Source organism: Trachypithecus francoisi, unplaced genomic scaffold (assembly GCF_009764315.1).
Source record: "Trachypithecus francoisi isolate TF-2019V2 unplaced genomic scaffold, Tfra_2.0 Lachesis_group3, whole genome shotgun sequence".
In the NCBI taxonomy this organism is placed as follows: domain Eukaryota; kingdom Metazoa; phylum Chordata; class Mammalia; order Primates; family Cercopithecidae; genus Trachypithecus; species Trachypithecus francoisi.
Window position 1 is genome coordinate 139,750,895 of NW_022681468.1, and position 20,616 is coordinate 139,771,510.

General features: G+C 39.3%; 1 protein-coding gene across 9 annotated transcripts in view; it reads left to right on the forward strand.

Annotated features, from left to right (window-relative positions):
• GABPB1 (GA binding protein transcription factor subunit beta 1) overlaps nucleotides 1–20,616 on the forward strand; it is an 81,556-nt gene that overhangs the window by 44,368 nt on the left and 16,572 nt on the right. For 5 of the 9 annotated variants that reach the window (XM_033190136.1, XM_033190135.1, XM_033190139.1 and 2 more), the window contains 5 exons: nucleotides 2,366–2,473; nucleotides 6,809–6,976; nucleotides 9,958–10,152; nucleotides 11,697–11,844; nucleotides 12,164–12,277. In XM_033190136.1, the coding sequence (XP_033046027.1) occupies nucleotides 2,366–2,473; nucleotides 6,809–6,976; nucleotides 9,958–10,152; nucleotides 11,697–11,844; nucleotides 12,164–12,277 (733 nt within the window). The remainder of the gene's footprint in view (nucleotides 1–2,365; nucleotides 2,474–6,808; nucleotides 6,977–9,957; nucleotides 10,153–11,696; nucleotides 11,845–12,163; nucleotides 12,278–20,616) is intronic. The other 4 variants (XM_033190142.1, XM_033190140.1, XM_033190141.1 and 1 more) reach the window with 1 other exon arrangement.

Below are 20,616 nucleotides of genomic sequence, written 5' to 3' on the forward strand. Positions count from 1 at the left end.
TGGACAGCTTTTCTTATAATTACCCCTTTTAGATTTCTTTTTTTTTTGAGACGGAGTCTCGCTCTGTCACCCAGGCTGGAGTGCAGTGGCCGGATCTCAGCTCACTGCAAGCTCTGCCTCCCGGGTTCACGCCATTCTCCTGCCTCAGCCTCCCGAGTAGCTGGGACTACAGGCGCCCGCCACCTCGTCTGGCTAGTTTTTTGTATTTTTTTTAGTAGAGACGGGGTTTCACCGTGTTAGCCAGGATGGTCTTGATCTCCTGACCTCATGATCCACCCATCTCAGCCTCCCAAAGTGCTGGGATTACAGGCTTGAGCCACCGCGCCCGGCCCCCTTTTAGATTTCTTGACAGCCCTTTTAATGATGTAGAACATTTCAGTTCTTCCTGGCAGAAATAACTTTTTCAAGCCCCATTTGCCAACTTCCTTCTCACACATACACTCCTTTCTCTTCCTTATTGAGTGCAGGTTGAGTATCCCTTATCTGAAATACTTAGTCCAGAAGTGTTTCAGATTTTGGGTTTTTTCAGATTTTGGAATGTTTCCATTAATACTTACTGGTTCAGCATCCCTAATGCAAAAATGCAAAATCTAAATGCTCCAATGAGCATTCCTTTGATGCTTCAAAAGTTTCAGATTTCAGATTTTTGGATTAGGGATACTCAACTTGTAATAATTGTTCATACCAGGTGGAGATACACTGATCAACCTGCCATTACTCTCTTTATAACTTACTTCCTCTTGACTACTTACCTAACCCTCAGAGTATATACTTTTTTTGAGATAAATTTGTACCCCAGGCACATTTTTTCATTGTAAATCTCAGGGGTTCCATATTTCCCTTCCCTACAGGCCTAAAATTCTGCTTTTCCTTATTTAGGATACTGTATAACATAATTGAGTAATCTTCCAGCTGGATAGTCTTTCCGGGTTTGGAAACTTTCTTCTGAGAACTGTCATCCCTTGAATTTGAATGTTTGTGATACATTCAAATCTTAATTTACCTATATTCTACTGTCATAATCTTTTTTTCTGACATGTATTTCAATATTTCTTATTCAAGAAGACACAAATACATACACACCCATGCACACCTCACATCCCAGGCTGGGACATTAGCCTTTTCAGATATATTAAATTCAAGACACAAGATACTCTTTCCTGTTTTTTTTTTTTTTTTTTTTTTTTAAGACAGAGTTTACTTTGTCACCCAGGCTAGAGTGCAGTGGTGCGATCTCGGCTCACTGCAACCTCCGCCTCCTGGGTTCAAGTGATTCTTGTGCCTCAGCCTCCTAAGGAGCTGGGACTATAGGTGTGAGCCCCCACACCCAGCCAATTTTTTATTTTTAGTAGAGATAGGGTTTCACCATGTTGTCCAGGCTGGTCTCAAACTCCTGGCCTCAAGTGATCCACCCACCTCGGCCTCCCAAACTGCTGGGATTACAGGAGTATGTCATCGTACCTGGCCTCTAGCCTCCAATGAGACAGATAGTCTATTCATAATACTGTTACTCTCTTTTTAGTATTTTCATAGAATGTGAATGATTTACTTTCTGCAAGAATTTAAATATACATTGCATGTAGGAGGGCGGAAAATTTGTATTTTAAAATTTTGAACACATTTACTATTGCAAAATAATTTATGGTAAGTTTAATTTAATTTGCACCAACAACAGATGACAATATCTTGCACTTTATTTACTTTTATGAAAAATTTTATTGCTGCAAACCCTCTAGTGAAAACAATTAGTTGCCAGTTTTAAATTTTAGACCAGCTTGGCTGGGCGTGGTGGCTCATGCCTGTAATCCCACCACTTTGGGAGGCCAAAGCGGGCAGATCATTTGAGGTCAGGAGTTTGAGACTAGCCTGGCTAACGTGGTGAAACCCTGTCTCTATTGAAAATAGAAAAATTAGCTGGGTGTGATGGTGCATGCCTGTAGTCCAAGCTACTTGGGGGGCTGAGGCAGAAGAATCACTTGAACCCAGGAGGTGGAGGTTGCAGTGAGCCAACACTGTGCCACCGCACTCCAGCCTGGGTGACAGGCCGAGACTCTGTCTCAAAAATAAGTAAATAAATAAAAATTTAGACCAGCTTTTCTCTGCTACTTACCTCTTCTTTTACCAGATGTATTTGGAGAATTTAAACTACTTTTATTCTAGGTAAAAACTTAATGAGAAAGAAAAATGGATTCTAAAATGCAATATAAATTGCTTTTGTATGATCTGTTATTTTGTATTAACCATGGCACACTCTTTTGAAGGGATAATTGAGAATTGACTTATTAATAAAGACAGGAAAGGAAAATGTCATGTCATAATGTATAAATGGAGATTTTGATGTTCAGTTCATCTATGTTTTGTTTAGATGTCCCTGGTAGATTTGGGAAAGAAGCTTTTAGAAGCGGCACGAGCAGGTCAAGATGATGAAGTTCGTATTTTGATGGCAAATGGAGCTCCTTTTACTACAGACTGGGTAAAGAATGATTTTCATGTTGTGTGTTTTTTTTTTTCTTCTCATTTTTGAGTTTTTGCAGAGAAAAATGTAGTCAGGATTGTGTTTATAAGTGGTAAAAAATTATTTTTTTTGCAAATGTGTTTATTATTTTAGAAATATAATTGTCCTAAAAGAAGTGGTTTATATTATTTTCTTTGATATTGGATAACCTTATCCAAATATTTCATCCACAAAGAGTTTTTCTTTCAAACTTTGGAGTGCATTAATGTGGTATGAATATAAACATGTGTCTGCTTGGAATTTAATTTAAAGGCCTGATAAATAGCACAGGTAGAATTTATAATTCAGAAAGATACTGATAAAGATTGGAGTTAGTGTTACAGTCGCTCCTAAAAGAAAAACAAGTTCATGTTTCAATTAGTACTTGTAAAACTATTGTGAACATGATCAAAGAGGAAGAAAGGAATGGGAATGAGATCTTGACAACTATAGAAAGAAGGCAGTTGTGGGGAGGGCAAAAAAACATAACTCTTTAATTCTGGGGGCAAAGAAAAAAGCATTGTATTGGGGATGTGGAATGCTAGGAATCTGAATTAACCCTCCCATTGGTAACAACTAAAAATTCCAGATTATTGGTTTTGTTGTTTTCGCCTTCCTTTCTCTTGTTATTTTTACATTTTTCATGAAAAACAAAACAAAATTTTTTATTACAGAAAATTTCAGATATATATCAATCCCTGTAATACCCTTTACCCAACTTCAAAAATTATCAAATCATGATAAATCTTGTTTCCTCTATAACTCCATCTACTGTATTATTTTTTGTTCTGTGTTATTTTAAAGCAAATTCCGGGGACCATATCATTTTATCCATAAATGTTTCAACTTGTATCTTTAAAGAATAAAGACTTTTTGATTAAATATGTTAAAGAAACTCTTCTTAAGCACACTGCTGAGTTGGAAAGAAAGAGCTTATCAACCTGAAAAACCAAGTGAAGGCTAAAACCCAGAGAAATTTTACCTAGAGAACATTAGGTGAACTTACACTGTCTGGTGGGTTTTCCACCTCACTGACTTGGGGTACTAAAGATAAAGACCTGAGGCTGTTCATGGAGAGAAGTCTGATAGGAGATCTCTTCTCATAATTCTGGAATTCCAAAGAGCTGCACCTTCAGTGTAAGTTTAAGCAGGAATACCCTGTCCCTCCTCCTATCTGCTCCTGCCCTTGCCCCTGTTGCCATGATGCTGCAAAGATAATAAGCTGATGTGAACCAAGACATCAAATGGAGAGAGGAAAAAAATCTGATGATGAGAATTTGGAATCACAAGGCATCCTTTGTACACACTTGCAGCCTGAACTCATAAATACTTGTGTAGTCTAAAAAACTGTAAACTGAAAAATGAGTTTGAAGTGATATTTGGACTAGGGATTACCCGAGGTTCCTGACAGAAGCAGATGAGTATCGTCTCTGGAGGAACCTGGCTTCATCCCAGGCTTCATATCCACAAATGAAATTCAAAGGAAAGTGAGCAGTCAGAAATAACTAAACACATGAACACATGCCAGTTTGAACAGTAACCTGCTAAAACAACTGTCAACAGAAGCAGACCTATAAGGACTTGAGATAAAATTTTAGTAACAGATTAGAAACTGCTAAAGAGAAAATTAGTAAACTGAAAGGTATGAAAAAAGATGATCCAGACTATATCACAGATAAAAATAGATAGAAAATGTAAAAGAGATGTTAGGAATCATGAAGGATCATGTGAGAAAGTCTAATATCTGATCATAGATCCACAAAAAGAGCAAAAATAGGGATGAAATAATTCAGAGGTAATTGCTGATAATCTTCCAGAACTGATGAAAGATGGCAGCCCACAGATTTGAGTAGCCTAACAAATCTTCAGCAGAATCAATTTAAAAACTAATCCATATGTAGATACATCATAGTGATGCTGTAGTACCTCAAGACAAAAAAGATCTTTTGTTTTTTTTTTTTTGAGATGGAGTCTCGCACTGTTGCCTGGGCTGGAGTGAAATGGTGCAATCTCGGCTCACTGCAACCTCCACCTCTCAGGTTGAAGTAATTCTCCTGCCTCAGCCTCCCAAGTAGCTGGAATTACAGGCACCTGCCACCACGCCTGGCTAATTTTTTGTATTTTTAGTAGAGTTGGGGTTTCAATATGTTGGCCAGCTGGTCTTGAACTCCTGACCCCGTGATCCGCCTGCCTCGGCCTCTCAAAGCCAAAAAGATCTTAAGAAGGATTAGTATCTATAATACATAAGGAATTCCCATGGGTTAGCAATAAAAAGACAAGGCAATAGAAGATTGACTTTATATGGTACTTTATCAAGGAGAAAGTTTGATTAATAAACATGAAAAGATACTCAACTACATTAAGATTGAGGCAAATGCAAAGGAAAATCATGAAAAACTATTATATATCCACCAGATTAGCAAAAACAGTTGATCAGTACCAAGGCTTGGTGAGGAGATGGTGGGAACTCTCAAATATTTTTGGTGGAAGTATGGAATTGGTATAATCGTTTTGGAAGACAGTTTGGCAGCACATAGTAAATTTGAAGATGTACATACTGTATGATGTAGCAGTTGGGCTTCTAAGACTATTCCCAAGAGAAATGTGTTCATGTGCCTGAAACATATACAAGACTTCTGTATTTAGCAGCAACATTATTCATAATAACACAAAAACTGGAAACAATGCAAATATTCATCAATATTGGTTAAATTAATTGTGGTTTACTCATTCAATGGAATATTATAGAACACAGAAAATTAGTAAGCTATACTTATATTTATTAACATGGTGAATCTCCTGAATATAATATTGAGCAAAAGAAGGCAAGTCACAGAAAAATACATGCAGTATAATTCTGGAGGCTGAGATGGGAGATCACTTGAGCCCAGGAGTTAGAGGTTACAGTGAGCTACGATTGCTCCACTGCACTCTAGCCTGGGCGACAGAGCAAGAACCTGTCTCTAAAAAAATGAATTAAAAGAAAACCCCAAAAGCTACAAAAACTACATGGCCAGGTGTGGTGGCTCATATCCATAATCCCACCACTTTGGGAGTCTGAGGGAGGAGGATCGCTTGAGCTCAGGAGTTTGAAGATACAGTGAGCTGTGATCACCCCACTGTACTCCAGCCTGAGTGACAGAGTGAGACCCTGTCTCAGAAAACAAAACAAAACAAAAAAACCTGCATATATGTATATATATTTTGCATCAATAACCAAGAAGGGAAAGTCTCAGAAGACAAAAATAAAAAAGTAGATCCTAATGTCAAACTGAGCAAAGCTCCTGGTTGCTAAATTGGCTGTTGAGATATTTTCATTAAATACTGACATTTAAGAGTATAGAAAAGGCTAGTTAAAGAAAAATTGACAAAGCATGGAGAAAGAAAGGATTGTGTAAGGAATTTATTTGATCTGCTGGGATGACCTTCCCTTGAAAATGTAAGGTTTAGCTGGGTTCGTTGGTGTATGCCTGTAGTCCCAGCTACTCTGGAGGCTGAGGTGGGCAGATTGCTTGAGCCCAGCAGTTCAAAGCTGTAGTGTGTGATAATTGTACCTGTGAATAGCCATTGCACCCCAGCCTGGGCAACACAGTGAGGCCCTGTCTCTAATTAAACAACAATTAAACAAACAAACAAATAAACAAAAAAAATATATATAGAGAGAGAGATAGGACTAAGGACTTTTATACATATATCCCACTTAATCTCTTCATAACATAGTGAGCTTTTTGTTTTTGAGATGGAGTCTCGCTCTGTCGTGCAGGCTGGAGTACAGTGGCGCAATCTTGGCTCACTGCAACCTCTGCCTCCTGGGTTCAAGTGGTTCTCCTGCTTCAGCCTCCTGAGTAGCTGGGATTACAGGCACCTGCTACCACGCCCGGCTAATTTCTGTGGTTTTAGCAGAGATAGGGTTTCACCATGTTGGCCAGGCTGGTCTTGAACTCCTGACCTCAAGTGGTCCACCTGCCTTGGCCTCCCAAAGTACTGGGATTACAGGTGTGAGCCACCATGTCTGGCCACTGTCTCTTAATTTCTAATGAAATTAATTTTGTTCAGGCAGTTTATCTGATAAAAAATAATGAAGAAAGAAAATTTGAATTAAAGGAAATACTGGATTTTTTTCTTCATTGAGAGTGTTTGGGAATTCTTCAAGGCATCTATGAAGAGGATGTGATAAGCATGAATCTAGTCATTTCTTTTGAGTTTTGAGTTACTATGTAAACAGATAATGTAAAGAAAATCTTTGCTATATAAACAGAAGTATACTAACAATACTGAAAATGTGGATTTTTTTTTTTTTTTTCTGTGGTACAGTTGGGAACTTCTCCACTTCATCTAGCAGCACAGTATGGTCATTATTCCACCACAGAGGTACTGCTCCGAGCTGGTGTAAGCAGAGATGCCAGAACCAAAGTGGACCGAACACCATTACATATGGCAGCTTCTGAGGGCCATGCCAGCATAGTAGAGGTTTTACTTAAGGTATGTGTTCTCTTTTTGCACTTTGTTTTTAAAAGACTTTACAGTTTTTTGTTTTGTTTTTTTTTTTGTTTTTTGAGACGGAGTCTCGCTCTGTCACCCAGGCTGGAGTGCAGTGGCCGGATCTCAGCTCACTGCAAGCTCCGCCTCCTGGGTTTACGCCATTCTCCTGCCTCAGCCTCCCGAGTAGCTGGGACTACAGGCGCCCGCCACCTCGCCCGGCTAGTTTTTTTTGTACTTTTTAGTAGAGACGGGGTTTCACGGTGTTAGCCAGGATGGTCTCGATCTCCTGACCTCGTGATCCGCCTGTCTCGGCCTCCCAAAGTGCTGGGATTACAGGCTTGAGCCACCGCACCCGGCCAAAAGACTTTACAGTTTTATAAGAAGGAGAGGGCACTAGTTTTTGTTAAATGCCTACTTAGTATTTTATCTATAGTATTTCATTTTTTGTGTATATAAGCCCATTACATGAAAATTATCTTACAGCTTTCATTTCATGAGGGACAAAACTTTCTTTAGGTGTATTCTTAGTTAAGTCAACTAATTTATTTCTTGGACCTTGGTCTATCTTATGGTGAGGGACTACAGTGTTTTTTTCTTTTTTTTTTTTTTTTTTTGAGACAGAGTCTCTCTCTGTCACCCCTGGAGTGCAGTGGCACCATCTTGGCTCACTGCAACCTCCACCTCCCGGGTTCAAACGATTCTCCTGCCTCAGCCTCCTAAGTAGCTGGGACTACAGGCACCCACCACCACGCCTAGCTAATTTTTGTCTTTTTAGTAGAGATGGGATTTCACCATATTGGCCAGACTGGTCTCGAACTCCTGACCTTGTAGAAAATTCTGAAACATAGAGTGATAGGTGTTCTGCTTGATCCTTCTTATTCTGGCCTCCATGTCAGCCTATCAAAAAGAAATACAATGGAAGCCATAAATGCAAATCACATATACTGTAATTCTAAATATTCCAGTGGCTACATTTAAAAAGTAATTCTAATTTTATATTTTATTTAACCCAATATATACAAAGATTATCATTTCAAGATGAAATCAGTATAAAAATTATTATTATTATTATTATTATTTTTCTGAGATGGAGTCTAGCTTTGTTGCCCAGGCTGGAGTGCAGTGGCACGATCTTGGCTCATAGCAACTTCCGCCTCCCAGGTTCAAACAGTTCTCCTGCCTCAGTCTCCTGAGTAGCTAGGATTACAGGTGCCTGCTAACCCGCCTGGCTAATTTTTGTATTTTTCGTAGAGATGGAGTTTCACCATGTTGGTCAGGTTGGTCTCTAACTCCTGACCTCAAGTGATCTGCCAGCCTCGGCCTCCCAAAGTGCTGAGATTATAGGGGTGAGCCACCACGCCTGGTCCAGTAGAAAAATTATTAATGAGATGTATTACATTCTATTTTTTTGTATGTTTTTCAATTTCAATGTTTTTTGTTTTTTGTTTTTTTTGGGATGAAGTTTTGCTCTTGTTGCCCAGGCTGGAGTGCAGTTGCGTGATCTTGGCTCACCGAAACCTCTGCCTCCCAGGTTCAAGTGATTCTCTTGCCTCAGCCTCCTGAGTAGCTGGGATTACAGGCGTGCACCACCAGGCCCCGCTAATTTTTTGTATTTTTAGTAGAGACGGGGTTGCTCCATGTTGGTCAGGCTGGCCTTGAACTCCTGACCTCAGGTGATCTGCCCGCCTTGGCCTCCCAAAGTGCTGAAATTACAGGCATGAGCCACCGCACCTGGCCTCAGTGTGTGTTTATACATATAGCACATCTCTATTCTGGCTAGCAGCATTTCAAATGCTCAAAAACTACATGTGTCTATTGACTGTCATATTGGACAATATATCTCTAGTTAGCTTACTTTTAGTTCTTTATGGTGCACTGGTTTTCTTTTTATAATTTTTTTATTTTTATTTTTTCTGGGTTGCAGTGGTTTTGAAAGCAAAGATTTTTTTTTTGTGGAAATGAGGAACCAAGGGACCAGCTGCCATACAAACATTAAAGAAGCTTTTAGAGGAATGCTCATAGTTTCCTTCATTTCTTACGCCATTCTAGCTCTTTGTGCCCATAGCTGGGTTACTGAAAAAATAATTGCCTCATTCCTAAGAAATTAGAAGGAAAACAGGAAATTCAGCATGATTAAGTGACAGATTAAGTGGTGATTGCTGGGACATGTGTATGTGTGTGTGTATATATATATGTTTTTTTTTTTCTTTTTCTTTTTCTTTTTTCTGAGATAGGCTCTCTGTCTGTCACCCAGGTTGGAGTGCAGTGGTGCAATGTTGGCTCATTGCAACCTCTGCCTCCCAGGCTCGAGCAATCCTCCCAACTCAGCCTCCTGAGTAGCTGGGATCACAGGTGTGTGCCACCACACCCAGCTAATTTTTTGTATTTATTTATTTATTTATTTATTTGAGATAGCATCTCGCTCTGTTGCCCAGGCTGGAGTGTGGTGGTGGCATGATCTTGGCTCATTGCAACCTCTGCCTCCTGGGTTCCAGTGATTCTTTTGTGTCAATCTCCCATGTAGCTGGCATTACAGGTGTGTGCCTCTGTGCCTGGCTATTTTTTGTATTTTTAGTAGAGATGGCATTTCATCATGTTGGCCAGGCTGGTCTCGAACTCCTAACCTCAAGTTATCTGCCTGCCTTGGCCTCGCAAAGTGCTGGGATTACAGATGTTAGCTACCATGTCTGGCCCTTAATTTTTTGTGTTTTGTTTGTATTGTAGAGATGGGGTTTTGCCATGTTGCCCAGGCTGGTTTCAAACCCCTGAGCTCAGCTGATCCAACTGCCTCGGCCTCCCAAAGTGTTGGGATTACAGGTGTGAGCCACTGCACCTGGCCTGGAACATGTATTTAACATATACAAATAAAGAATTTATTATGTTATTTGTTCTTGCTTTAAAGCACAGACTAATAATTTCATATCAGGAATTTTTTATATGATATTTCATATGTTAGTAATCTCTTTGAAATATTTTTGTAGCATGGTGCTGATGTCAATGCAAAGGACATGTTAAAGATGACAGCTCTCCATTGGGCCACAGAACACAATCATCAAGAGGTGGTGGAACTTTTAATCAAATATGGTGCTGATGTACACACGCAAAGTAAATTTTGTAAAACTGCATTTGATATTTCAATAGACAATGGAAATGAAGATTTAGCAGAGATATTACAGGTAACTTTTGACTTTTAATTTAAGAACATAAAGAAAAAGAATTATCAGTAGAGGGATCTGTTATATTGTGGATGATTTAAACTATTTCGTTTGTAGCCTTTCATTTTGGGCTTATTTTGGATAGGCCTTTTTCTCTTTCACTTCCTCTTTGTTTATTACTATTCATTTTCTTGATTATAAGGCCAGTCTTTTCATTAACGTTAGATAAGGTGATTACTTTCTGATTTTTAAGTTTCTAAATTTCCCTTTAGACTTTTTTTTTTTTTTGAGCCGGAGTCTTGCTCTGTCACCCAGGCTGGAGTGTAGTGGCGCGATCTTGGCTCACTGCAACCTTTGCCTCCTGGGTTCAAGCAATTCTCCTGCCTCAGCCTCCTGAGTAGCTGAGACTACAGGTGCATGCTGCCATGCCCGGCTAATTTTTTGTATTTTTAGTAGAGATGGTGTTTCACCATGTTGCCCAGGCTGGTGTCGAACTCCTGAGCTCAGGTGATATGCCTGCCTCGGCCTCCCAAAATGCTGGGATTACAGGTGTGAGCCACTGCGCCTGGCTCTAGACATTTTATTCTATTATTTTTGTTGCATTTTGATACTGTATGATTTTTCCAGGTCTATAAATGACTTTATAAAAATTAAAAAATGTATATATTAGCAACCGTAATAACATCCCTTGAGTGAGTGATGCAGTTTGATTTGTTTCTTTTATTTTTCAACATCCTCAAAAAGATCTGTTGTTATTGGCTTTTGGGAAGATTTTTCTAGTAACCAATGTTACGTCTCTTATTTTTAGCCATATGACATAATATAAATTATCTTCTTTAATTAATGCCTCTTCTTGCCTGTTTGTTCCTGATCCCAGCAGTAGAACTCTTCTTTTCTAAGGCTGTCTACCTCCTTTGAGCTTCCACTAGTTACTTAAAAGATGTTTTATGTTCAGGAAAATGAATTCTGCCATGCCTCTTTCCATTCCTTTTACTCTTAGGAGTGCAATGTGGGGGTTGGAGTTGAAGATGGGGAACAATTAATTGAGAAGGGCATGCTTTATATATGTGGTATTATGTATTGCCAAATATAGAAGAAATAATTAAATTCCTATAGCTATAGAAGTATTTTTTGTTTGTTTGTTTTGTTTTTGTTTTTGTTTTTGTTTTAAGATGGGGGTCTCACTATGTTGCCCATGCTGGTCTCGAATTCCTGGGCTTAAGCACTTCTCCTGCCTCCGCCTCCTGAATAGCTGGGATTACAGACACCTACCACCTCAACCGGCTTAATGTCCAGTTGTTCTTTGTTCTATTAAAAACCTTTTAGATACTCATTTCTCCTCTCCCAGGATTTTGCTGCTTTACCTAGGAGGGGGATTCGGGATATAAATATATACCCATCTTGTGCCCCTACATTGTCAGGGGACTTTAGACATATATTTCCACTTGTACTATGTGATTCTTCTTAGAGAATATTCCTTTACGTGTGTGTTTGTATTATATGGAGAATTTGTGCTATATGTTCTGGTTATAATTCTGAAAACACTGTGGTCATTTTTTCCCTAGATTGCTATGCAGAACCAAATCAACACAAACCCAGAGAGTCCTGACACTGTGACAATACATGCTGCAACACCACAGTTTATCATTGGACCTGGAGGGGTGGTGAACCTAACAGGTCTGGTATCTTCAGAAAATTCATCCAAGGCAACAGGTATTGAGATGCATATAGGATAGGCTTTGGGATTTTATGCTTTAGTAGGTATTCATCCTTTTAAGAAAGGACTGTTGGAGAACAAGGGTAAGATTCTATCAGCCACCTTGGTTTTCTTTGGTATAACTGGCAAAAAAAATTTTATGAGACAAAACAATCTGAAGAAAGGTGATACTGCAAAATTTACTGCAGTATTACCTTTCAAAAGCTAATGCTATCCAAGCTTTGTTTAAGAGTCAAATAAGGTAAATAGAGTATCAGAAATATGCATTGGATTAAGCTCCTTAGAAATTCAAATCTATTTTCTTTTTTCTTACAGATGAAACGGGTGTATCTGCTGTTCAGTTTGGAAACTCTTCTACATCAGTATTAGCTACATTAGCTGCCTTAGCTGAAGCATCTGCTCCATTGTCCAATTCTTCAGAAACTCCAGGTTAGAAAAGCACGTCTAATGTGTACATTAAAATTGCAGATTCAGGCTGGGTGCAGTGGCTCACACCTGTAATCCTGGCACTTTGGGAGGGTGAGGTGGGTGGATTGCCTGAGCTCAGGAGTTTGAGACCAGCCTGGGCAGCATAGTGAAACCCTATCTCTACTGAAAACACAAAAAATTAGCCAGGCATGGTGGCACATGCCTGTAATCCCAGCTACTCGGGAGGCTGAGGCAGGAGGATTGCTTGAACCCAGGAGGTGAAGGCTGCAGTGAGCTGAGTTTGCGCCACTGCACTCCAGCCTGGGTAACAGAGCAAGACTCTGTCTCAAAAAAAAAAAAAAAGAAAAAAAAAAAGTTGGAGATTCAAATATTTACAAAGGCCAGGAAGACAATAAAAGGCTAAGGTGGGCAGGATTGAGATTACGCCCGGCTGAAGAGTGGGGCAAGGGCAGGGAGTCATCTGTGACTCAGCTCTAACTGATTATAGTCATCAGCCCAGTATTCCCAAATTCTGTTTTTTAATAGGAAGCTGTGAATCCGGATTTTAAAAGAACATTAAATCTTGGTAACTAATTGAAAAACAAAACAAAACTTTTGTGGCTCATAGAAAAAATGTCCCTGTATCTAATTTGGCCCTTGATTTACTGGTTTGTGACTTTTTGTTTAAACAACTTACTTTGGCCGGGCATGGTAGCTCACACCTGTAATCCTAGCACTTTGAGAGGTCGAGATAGGTGGATTCCCTGAGCCCGGAACCCTGGGCAACATGCTGAAAGCCCATCTCTACCAAAAAATATGAAAAATTAGTCAGATGTGGTGGTTGGTGCCTGTGGTCCAGCTGCTCAGGAGGCTGAGGTCAGAGGATCGCTTGAACCTCGGAGGCAGAGGTTGCCGTGAGCCAAGATCATGCCACTACATTTCAGCCTAGGTGACAGAATGAGACCCTGCCTCAAAAAAAAACCCAAACCAAAAAACAAAAAAAACTTGCTTTTTTCATAAATTTTAATTTTTAGCAGCTCTGTTAGAGTGTTATAAAATCTTCATGACTGATAGAACTAGGAAATAGTATACAGAAACCACTGTTAAATGATTACCTGGCTGGACGGGGTGGCTCACTCCTGTAAGCCCAGCACTGTGGGAGACTGAGGCGGGCGGATCACCTGAGGTCAGGAGTTCGAGACCAGCCTGACCAATATGGAGGAACCCTGTCTCTACTAAAAATACAAAATTAGCTGGGTGTAGTGGCCCATGCTTGTAATCCCAACTACTCGGGAGGCTGAGGCAGGAGAATCGCTTGAACCCGGGAGGTGGAGGTTGCGGTGAGCCGAGATCGCGCCATTTTGCACTCCAGCCTGGGCAACAAGAATGAAACTTTATCTCAAAAAGAAATGAAAGGGTTACCTGTTGTTAAATGATGACAGACAGTATTAATGACCAGTTAGTTTATACAAGATTTACCTTTATACTTAACCAAAATACTTTTTGATGTAATTATTATGTCAGTAATTTTTTTTAAATGAGCCAATTTTTTAAATTCCAAGAAAATATTTTTCTGTAGCTTAAGCCATTATATTTGGGTCAGTGCTTATAAAAGCAAAGAATAATTTGTCATTCATTTTTAAAATTAGTGTTTTTTCAAAATTTGATCAATAATAACAACATTTCATCAAATGCTTACTCTCTCTGCTAGGCACTGTGATAAATATTTTACTTATAATCTCATTTATTCCTCACCAGAAAGCCTTAAGGTGCACATTACTGTAATATTCTTGACTTGGAGGAGTTGGGGGAATGCTACCTTTTTCTTTTCTCTTTTTCTTCTTTTCTCTTTCTTTTTTTTTGACATGGAGTCTCATTTTGTCACCCACGCTGGAGTACAGTGGTGTAGTTTCGGCTCACTGCAGCCTTTGCCTCCCAGGTTCAAACAGTTCTCTTGCCTCAGCCTCCCCAGTAGCTGGGATTACAGGCATGTGCCACCACACCCAGCTATTTTTCATATTTTTAGTAGAGACAGGGTTTCACCATGTTGGCCAGGCTGGTCTTGAACTCCTCACCTCAGTGATCTGCCTTCCTTGGCCTCCCAAGGTACTGCGATTACAGGCGTGAGCCAGTGCGCCCGGCCTCTTTTTGAAAATAACATTTATCCATTCTCCACCTTCTGTAGCATTCATTATAATCAAAGTTTGAATCCAAGCCTTTATATTTGGGAGTCTTAAGATTTGTATGAATCACTTTTGGCCATTAGCAGTTATATGCATCGTCATACTAACATGCTGCTTTTATAACCTATGTCTGGATCTATTTAATATTTTTGTAATTGCAGAAGCATAGCAAAGAAAACATTTCATTGGTGGTTTCTATTTGGTTAAACTTGTACATTTCTTTTCTTTAATTAAATAACTTACCTCTGGCCGGGTGTGCTGGCTCATGCCTATAATTCTAGTACTTTGGGAGTCCAAGGCAGGCAGATCACTTGAGTTCAGAAGTTCAAGACTAGCCTGGACAACATGGCAAAACCCTGTCTCTAGAAAAAAAATTAGCTGGGTATGGTGGCAGGCGCCTATGTTCACAGCTACTTGGGAGGCTGAGGTGGGAGGATCACTTGAGCCTTGGAAGCAGAGGTAGTAGTGAGCTGTGATTGCACCACTGCACTCCAGCATGGGTGACAGAGCAAGACCTTGTCTCAAAAATGAAAACAAAAACACATATATCTGAAAGTGAAATGGCTTTTCTTATAACTCAGCTGGAAATTATGACATTTAGATGTGTGACTCCATGAATTGGCCACACCAATTTCTCTAACTTCTCTTACCTTTGAAAATGTTTTGGTCTAGTCTGAGAGAATTATCAATTTCAGTTAGTTTTTATTGTATGTGACTTAAAATCTTGTATGAGCACAATAATTTTTCATTTCAATGTGACATCATAGTGGAATCTTTTTTTGAAGACATCGTCTTACTCTGTCACCGCAGGCTAGAGTGCAGTGATGTGATCTTGGCTCACTGAAGCCTCTGCCTCCTGGGTTCAAGTGATTCTCCTTCCTCAGCCTCCTGAGTAGCTGGGATTACAGGCACACGCCACTACTCCCAGCCAATTTTTGTATTTTTAATAGAGATGGGTTTTTGCCATGTTGGCCAGACTGTCGTCAAACTTCTGACCTCAGGTAATCTGCCCATCTCGGCCTCTCAAAGTGCTGAGGTTACAGGCGTGAGCCACTGCGCCCGGCCCATAGCGGAATCTTTTTGAAGATATTTGAAAAGCTTAAAAAGAAGTGTCTGGAGTGCTGGCTCACTCCTGTAATCCCAGCACTTTCGGAGGCCGAGGCAGGCAGATCATGAGGCCAGGAGTTTAAGACCAGCCTGGCCAACATGTTTCTGAAACCCCGTCTCTACTAAAAATACAAAAATTAGCTGGATGTGGTGGTGTGCCCCTGTAATCCCAGCTACTGGGGAGGCTGAGGCAGGAGAATGGCTTGAACCCAGGAGGCAGAGGTTGCAGTGAGCTGAGATTGTGCCACTGCATCCCAGGCTGGGTGACAGAACAAGACTCCATCTCAAAAAAAAAAAAAAAGAAGTAATGGGTGGGCACGGTGGCTCACACCTATAATCCCAGCACTTTGGGAGGCTGAGATGGGTGGATCACATGAAGTCAGGAGTTCAAGACAAGCCTGGCCAACATGATGAAACTCCATCTCTACTAAAAATACAAAAATTAGCCAGATGTGGTGGCATGTGCCTGTAATCCCAGGTACTCAGGAGGCTGAGACAGGAGAATCATTTGAACCTTGGAGGTGGAGATTGCAGTGAGCCAAGATTGTACCACCGTGCTCCAACCTGAGTAACACAGGGAGACTGTGTCTCAAAAAAATAGGATTAGAGACTTAAATGTTAGACCTAATACCATAAAAACCCTAGAAGAAAACCTAGGTAGTACCATTCAGGACATAGGCATGGGCAAGGACTTCCATGTCTAAAACACCAAAAGCAACGGCAGCAAAAGCCAAAATTGACAAATGGGATCTAGTTAAACTAAAGAGCTTCTGCACAGCAAAAGAAACTACCACCAGAGTGAACAGGCAACCTACAGAATGGGAGAAAATTTTTGCAATCTACTCATCTGACAAAGGGCTAATATCCAGAATCTACAAAGAACTCAAACAAATATACAAGAAAAAAACAAACAACCCCATCAAAAAGTGGGCAAAGGATATGAACAGACATTTCTCAAAAGAAGACATTCATACAGCCAACAGACACATGAAAAAATGCTCATCATCACTGGCCATCAGAGAAATGCAAATCAAAACCACAATGAGATACCATCTCACACCAGTTAGAATGGCAATCATTAAGAAGTCAGGAAACAACAGGTGTTGGAGAGGATGTGGAGAAATAGGAACACTTTTACACTGTTGGTGGGATTGTAACTAGTTCAACCATTATGGAAAACAGTATGGCAATTCCTCAAGGATCTAGAACTAGATGTACCATATGACCCAGCCATCCCACTACTGGGTATATACCCAAAGGATTATACATTATTCTACTACAAAGACACATGCACACGTATGTTTATTGCGGCACTATTCACAATAGCAAAGACTTGGAATCAACCCAAATGTCCATCTGTGACAGACTGGATTAAGAAAATGTGGCACATATACACCATGGAATACTATGCAGCCATAAAAAAGGATGAGTCTGTGTCCTTTGTAGGGACATGGATGCAGCTGGAAACTATCATTCTTAGCAAACTATCACAAGAACAGAAAACCAAACACCGCATGTTCTCACTCATAGGTGGGAACTGAACAATGAGATCACTTGGACTCGGGAAGGGGAACATCACACATCGGGGCCTATCATGGGGAGGGGAGAGGGGGGAGGGATTGCATTGGGAGTTATACCTGATATAAATGACGAGTTGATGGGTGCTGACGAGTTGATGGGTGCAGCACACCAACATGGCACAAGTATACATATGTAACAAACCTGCACGTTATGCACATGTACCCTAGAACTTAAAGTATAATAAAAAAAAATAATAAAAAATAAAAAATAAATAAATAACAAATAAATAAATAAATAAAAGTTATTTATTTATTACTATGTTACCACAAGAGTAAACAACTCAAAGCTGAATTTGCACATACTCAGGCAAAGCTAAATCTGCCACAAATTATTTCTCTGACTTCTGGCTATCCAGTTTCTTTAAAATCAATTGTCAGACTCATCCTGATTCTCGAAATGTTTATATATATCTTTTCAAGGGCTTGTTAGAATCTGGAAAATACAGTAGTGGTACCTCCATTTTATACATAATGAAACTGGTTTGTGGAAGTTGAATAATTTTATCAAAGGGCATATGGCTATTAAGTAGAGAAAGGAGGATTATGCTCAAAGTCTGACTGATTCCCAAGGTGTGTGTCTGTGACCACTATAATGTACCATCTCTCTTATGCAGTTTATTCACATGGTCTGTGGGCTCTTTTAGAATGTTCATAATTTGGTTTGTGATATTTGAATTACACAATATTGAATTATTTGTGTAATTTTCAATTTACCTTATTTCAAGCAAAAGCGTCACTATTACTTTTGGGATGTATCTGTTTCTGTAGCTTTTTCTAGTAATAGGTAGTCTGTTGAAATAAGTGTTCTGCTACTTTCTTGCCATTTTAAAATGATGTTGGCCGAAATATAGTGTAAGCTCCATCAGTACACTGATTGTTACTGCTCATATTCTTTTCTTTTACTAGCTAAGTGGTACAATAAACATTTTTCCTGGGTAGAAAACAGCCAGAAGGTAGCAGCAGATGGACTGTATTTTAAATGGAAACTAGCTGGTTGGCATGGTCCTATATATAAAGAGAAGGCAATTGTGGTAGTCCAGGGTACCATGCCATTTCACTGTGGAATTATGGCTTTAGATAGCACCTTCGTGTCTCTCCATTTTGGAATGACTTGCAAAATGGAAATGATTTCCATTTGGAAGTCAGTGGAATTAACTTTCCGTTAGAAAATGGAAATGACGTTAGTACCATTTTTGACATATACCACACATATTAATGGTAGTCCCAGGAGAACCTTAGAATGTCTATTATAATATTTTCATTGAGAAACCAATGATACCTCTGTCTTTTCTTGATGTTCTAGCAAATATAACAGCAGGTTGTCAGTGCTGGATGATTAAAATAGCTCATTGAATTACTATTGCTGTTCAGTGGAAAGAGATTACTTTTAGCTGGAGTTTGGGGGTGGGTGTGGTGGAGGGGAATGTGTTGAGTTGTGCTCTAAAGAATGGGTAAGATTTAGATAGATTGGAACTAATTCCAACTCATACCATTTTGTGTGATTTTCATTTTGAAAGTCATTCCAAAATGAATAGACAGAAAAGTGAAAGCTTTTTTTGGGGGGGGAATTGTGGATATATATTTTCTTATGAGGAAAACCACCACCGTGTTGTACATTATTTATTAGTATACAGAAGCAATCACATTTTCCTGTCTTTCTACTAAGGCTTACAGGCCACTCTAGTGGATCATGGAATCTTCCTAGAGGAAGAAACATTTAAACTGAAAATTAAAGTAGACATTAGTCAGGGAAAAGTTTGGGGAAGAACATTTTAGCAAGAGGGACATGTGAAGCTTTTGAGACAGGAAAGAACTTGACTTTTTAGGGGACCCGGAGGCCAGTGCAGCTAAACCCAGTAAGTAGAAGAGTCACTCAGGGTGACTGAAGGTGAGATTATATAGGACTTTAAAAATGATCCTTTGGCAAGTTTAGAAGAATGCTTCGGAAGGGAGTTTTGTTTGGAGTCTAATGCAGTCAACCAGGGAAGAGTTATCATAGTGATAGCTCTTCATAGTGAATGAAGATTTGACAGAGACAGTGAGTGAATAGATTAGAGGGTTATTTGGGATGTAGAATTAGAAGCTGTGATTGGTTAAGATGGAGGCCTTACATCTGTAGTGTAGTTATCTGGCTCTTTAAAAATATTTTTTCATACATCTCTTATTCCATAGCTCTAGCCTGTAGTCCTATAGCACCTTTTCTTTGCTTAGCTTTATTCTTCCTTGTGGTCTAATTATACAATACCTTGATTAAATACACATCTGTGATCACCCTTCTTTTTTGTCTTTAGAGCAACTTCTGGTAATTACTAATAAAGTGTTTTTTCCAAAGGTGTAATGCATCTGGTGGCTTTAAAAGTTCCCTCCTTTCTTAAGTGTCAAAATAGGGGTTCAAAAAAGAAAAACAATAAAAATAAAAAGTTCCGTCCTTTCTTCCTAAAAGTGAAATTTGAACCAGGTCTGTTTTGCAGATTGTTTTTTGGTCTGTATAAAAAATAGGGTAATACAACTCAATTGGCTTTAAGGGATACGTACTGGGCCTCATGAGGTTGTTTTGTTTTTGCTTTTTTGTTTTTAATTTCAGGTTAAACTGCTGCCATAATACCTTTGAAAAGTTTTTTTTTTCTTCAATGAACATAGTTTCTACTTTATTTTATTTTATTTTATTTATTTTTGAGACGGAGTCTTGCTCTGTCGCCCAGGCTGGAGTGCAGTGGCGTGATCTCGGATCACTGCAAGCTCCGTCTCCTCCTAGGTTTGCACCATTCTCCTGCCTCAGCTTTCTGAGTAGCTGGGATTACAAGCATGTGCCATCACGCCCAGCTAATTTTTGTATTTTTAGTAGAGATGGGGTTTCACCATCTTGGCCAGGATGGTCCTGATCTCTTGACCTCATGATCCACCCGCCTTGGCCTCCCAAAGTGCTGAGATTACAGGCATGAGCCACTGCACCTGGCCCATAGTTTCTATTTTATTATTTAAATGTTTCTATGTAGAATTTTCAGTCTTTTAGGACATTTCAAAGACAGTGTTATTCCCTGTCTTATTTCATTTTTATGGCATCCGAATTCAGAATTCTTGTTGAACAAGAGATCTCAGATGTCTTCAAAGGTGCTGCAGATTATCTAGGTTTTCTTTAAATATTACAACTTGACTTTTGAATTAGATCAGTGAATATTTATGTTATAGTTGTTTTTTATCCAGGGAGCTTTATGTTTTGGAATATAAATATATTTTTAAAAATCAATAATCTTTTAAGAGTTTTTAGGCTTTCTCTTTTATTCTTACATGTTTCAACATTTTACTGTTAGATTGTTCTTAAGGCTTCTGGGGAGCACTTTGTCTTACATAATTGGTTTCCTTTTAATTTTTTCTTAAATATCTTACCATAGCACAACTTAAAAAGAAAGCTTTTTAGATGAAAGGCAATAACTCTTTTATTTTAATAACAGTCATTGCAAATAGTGCAAAGATGAAAGTTCTTGAATTG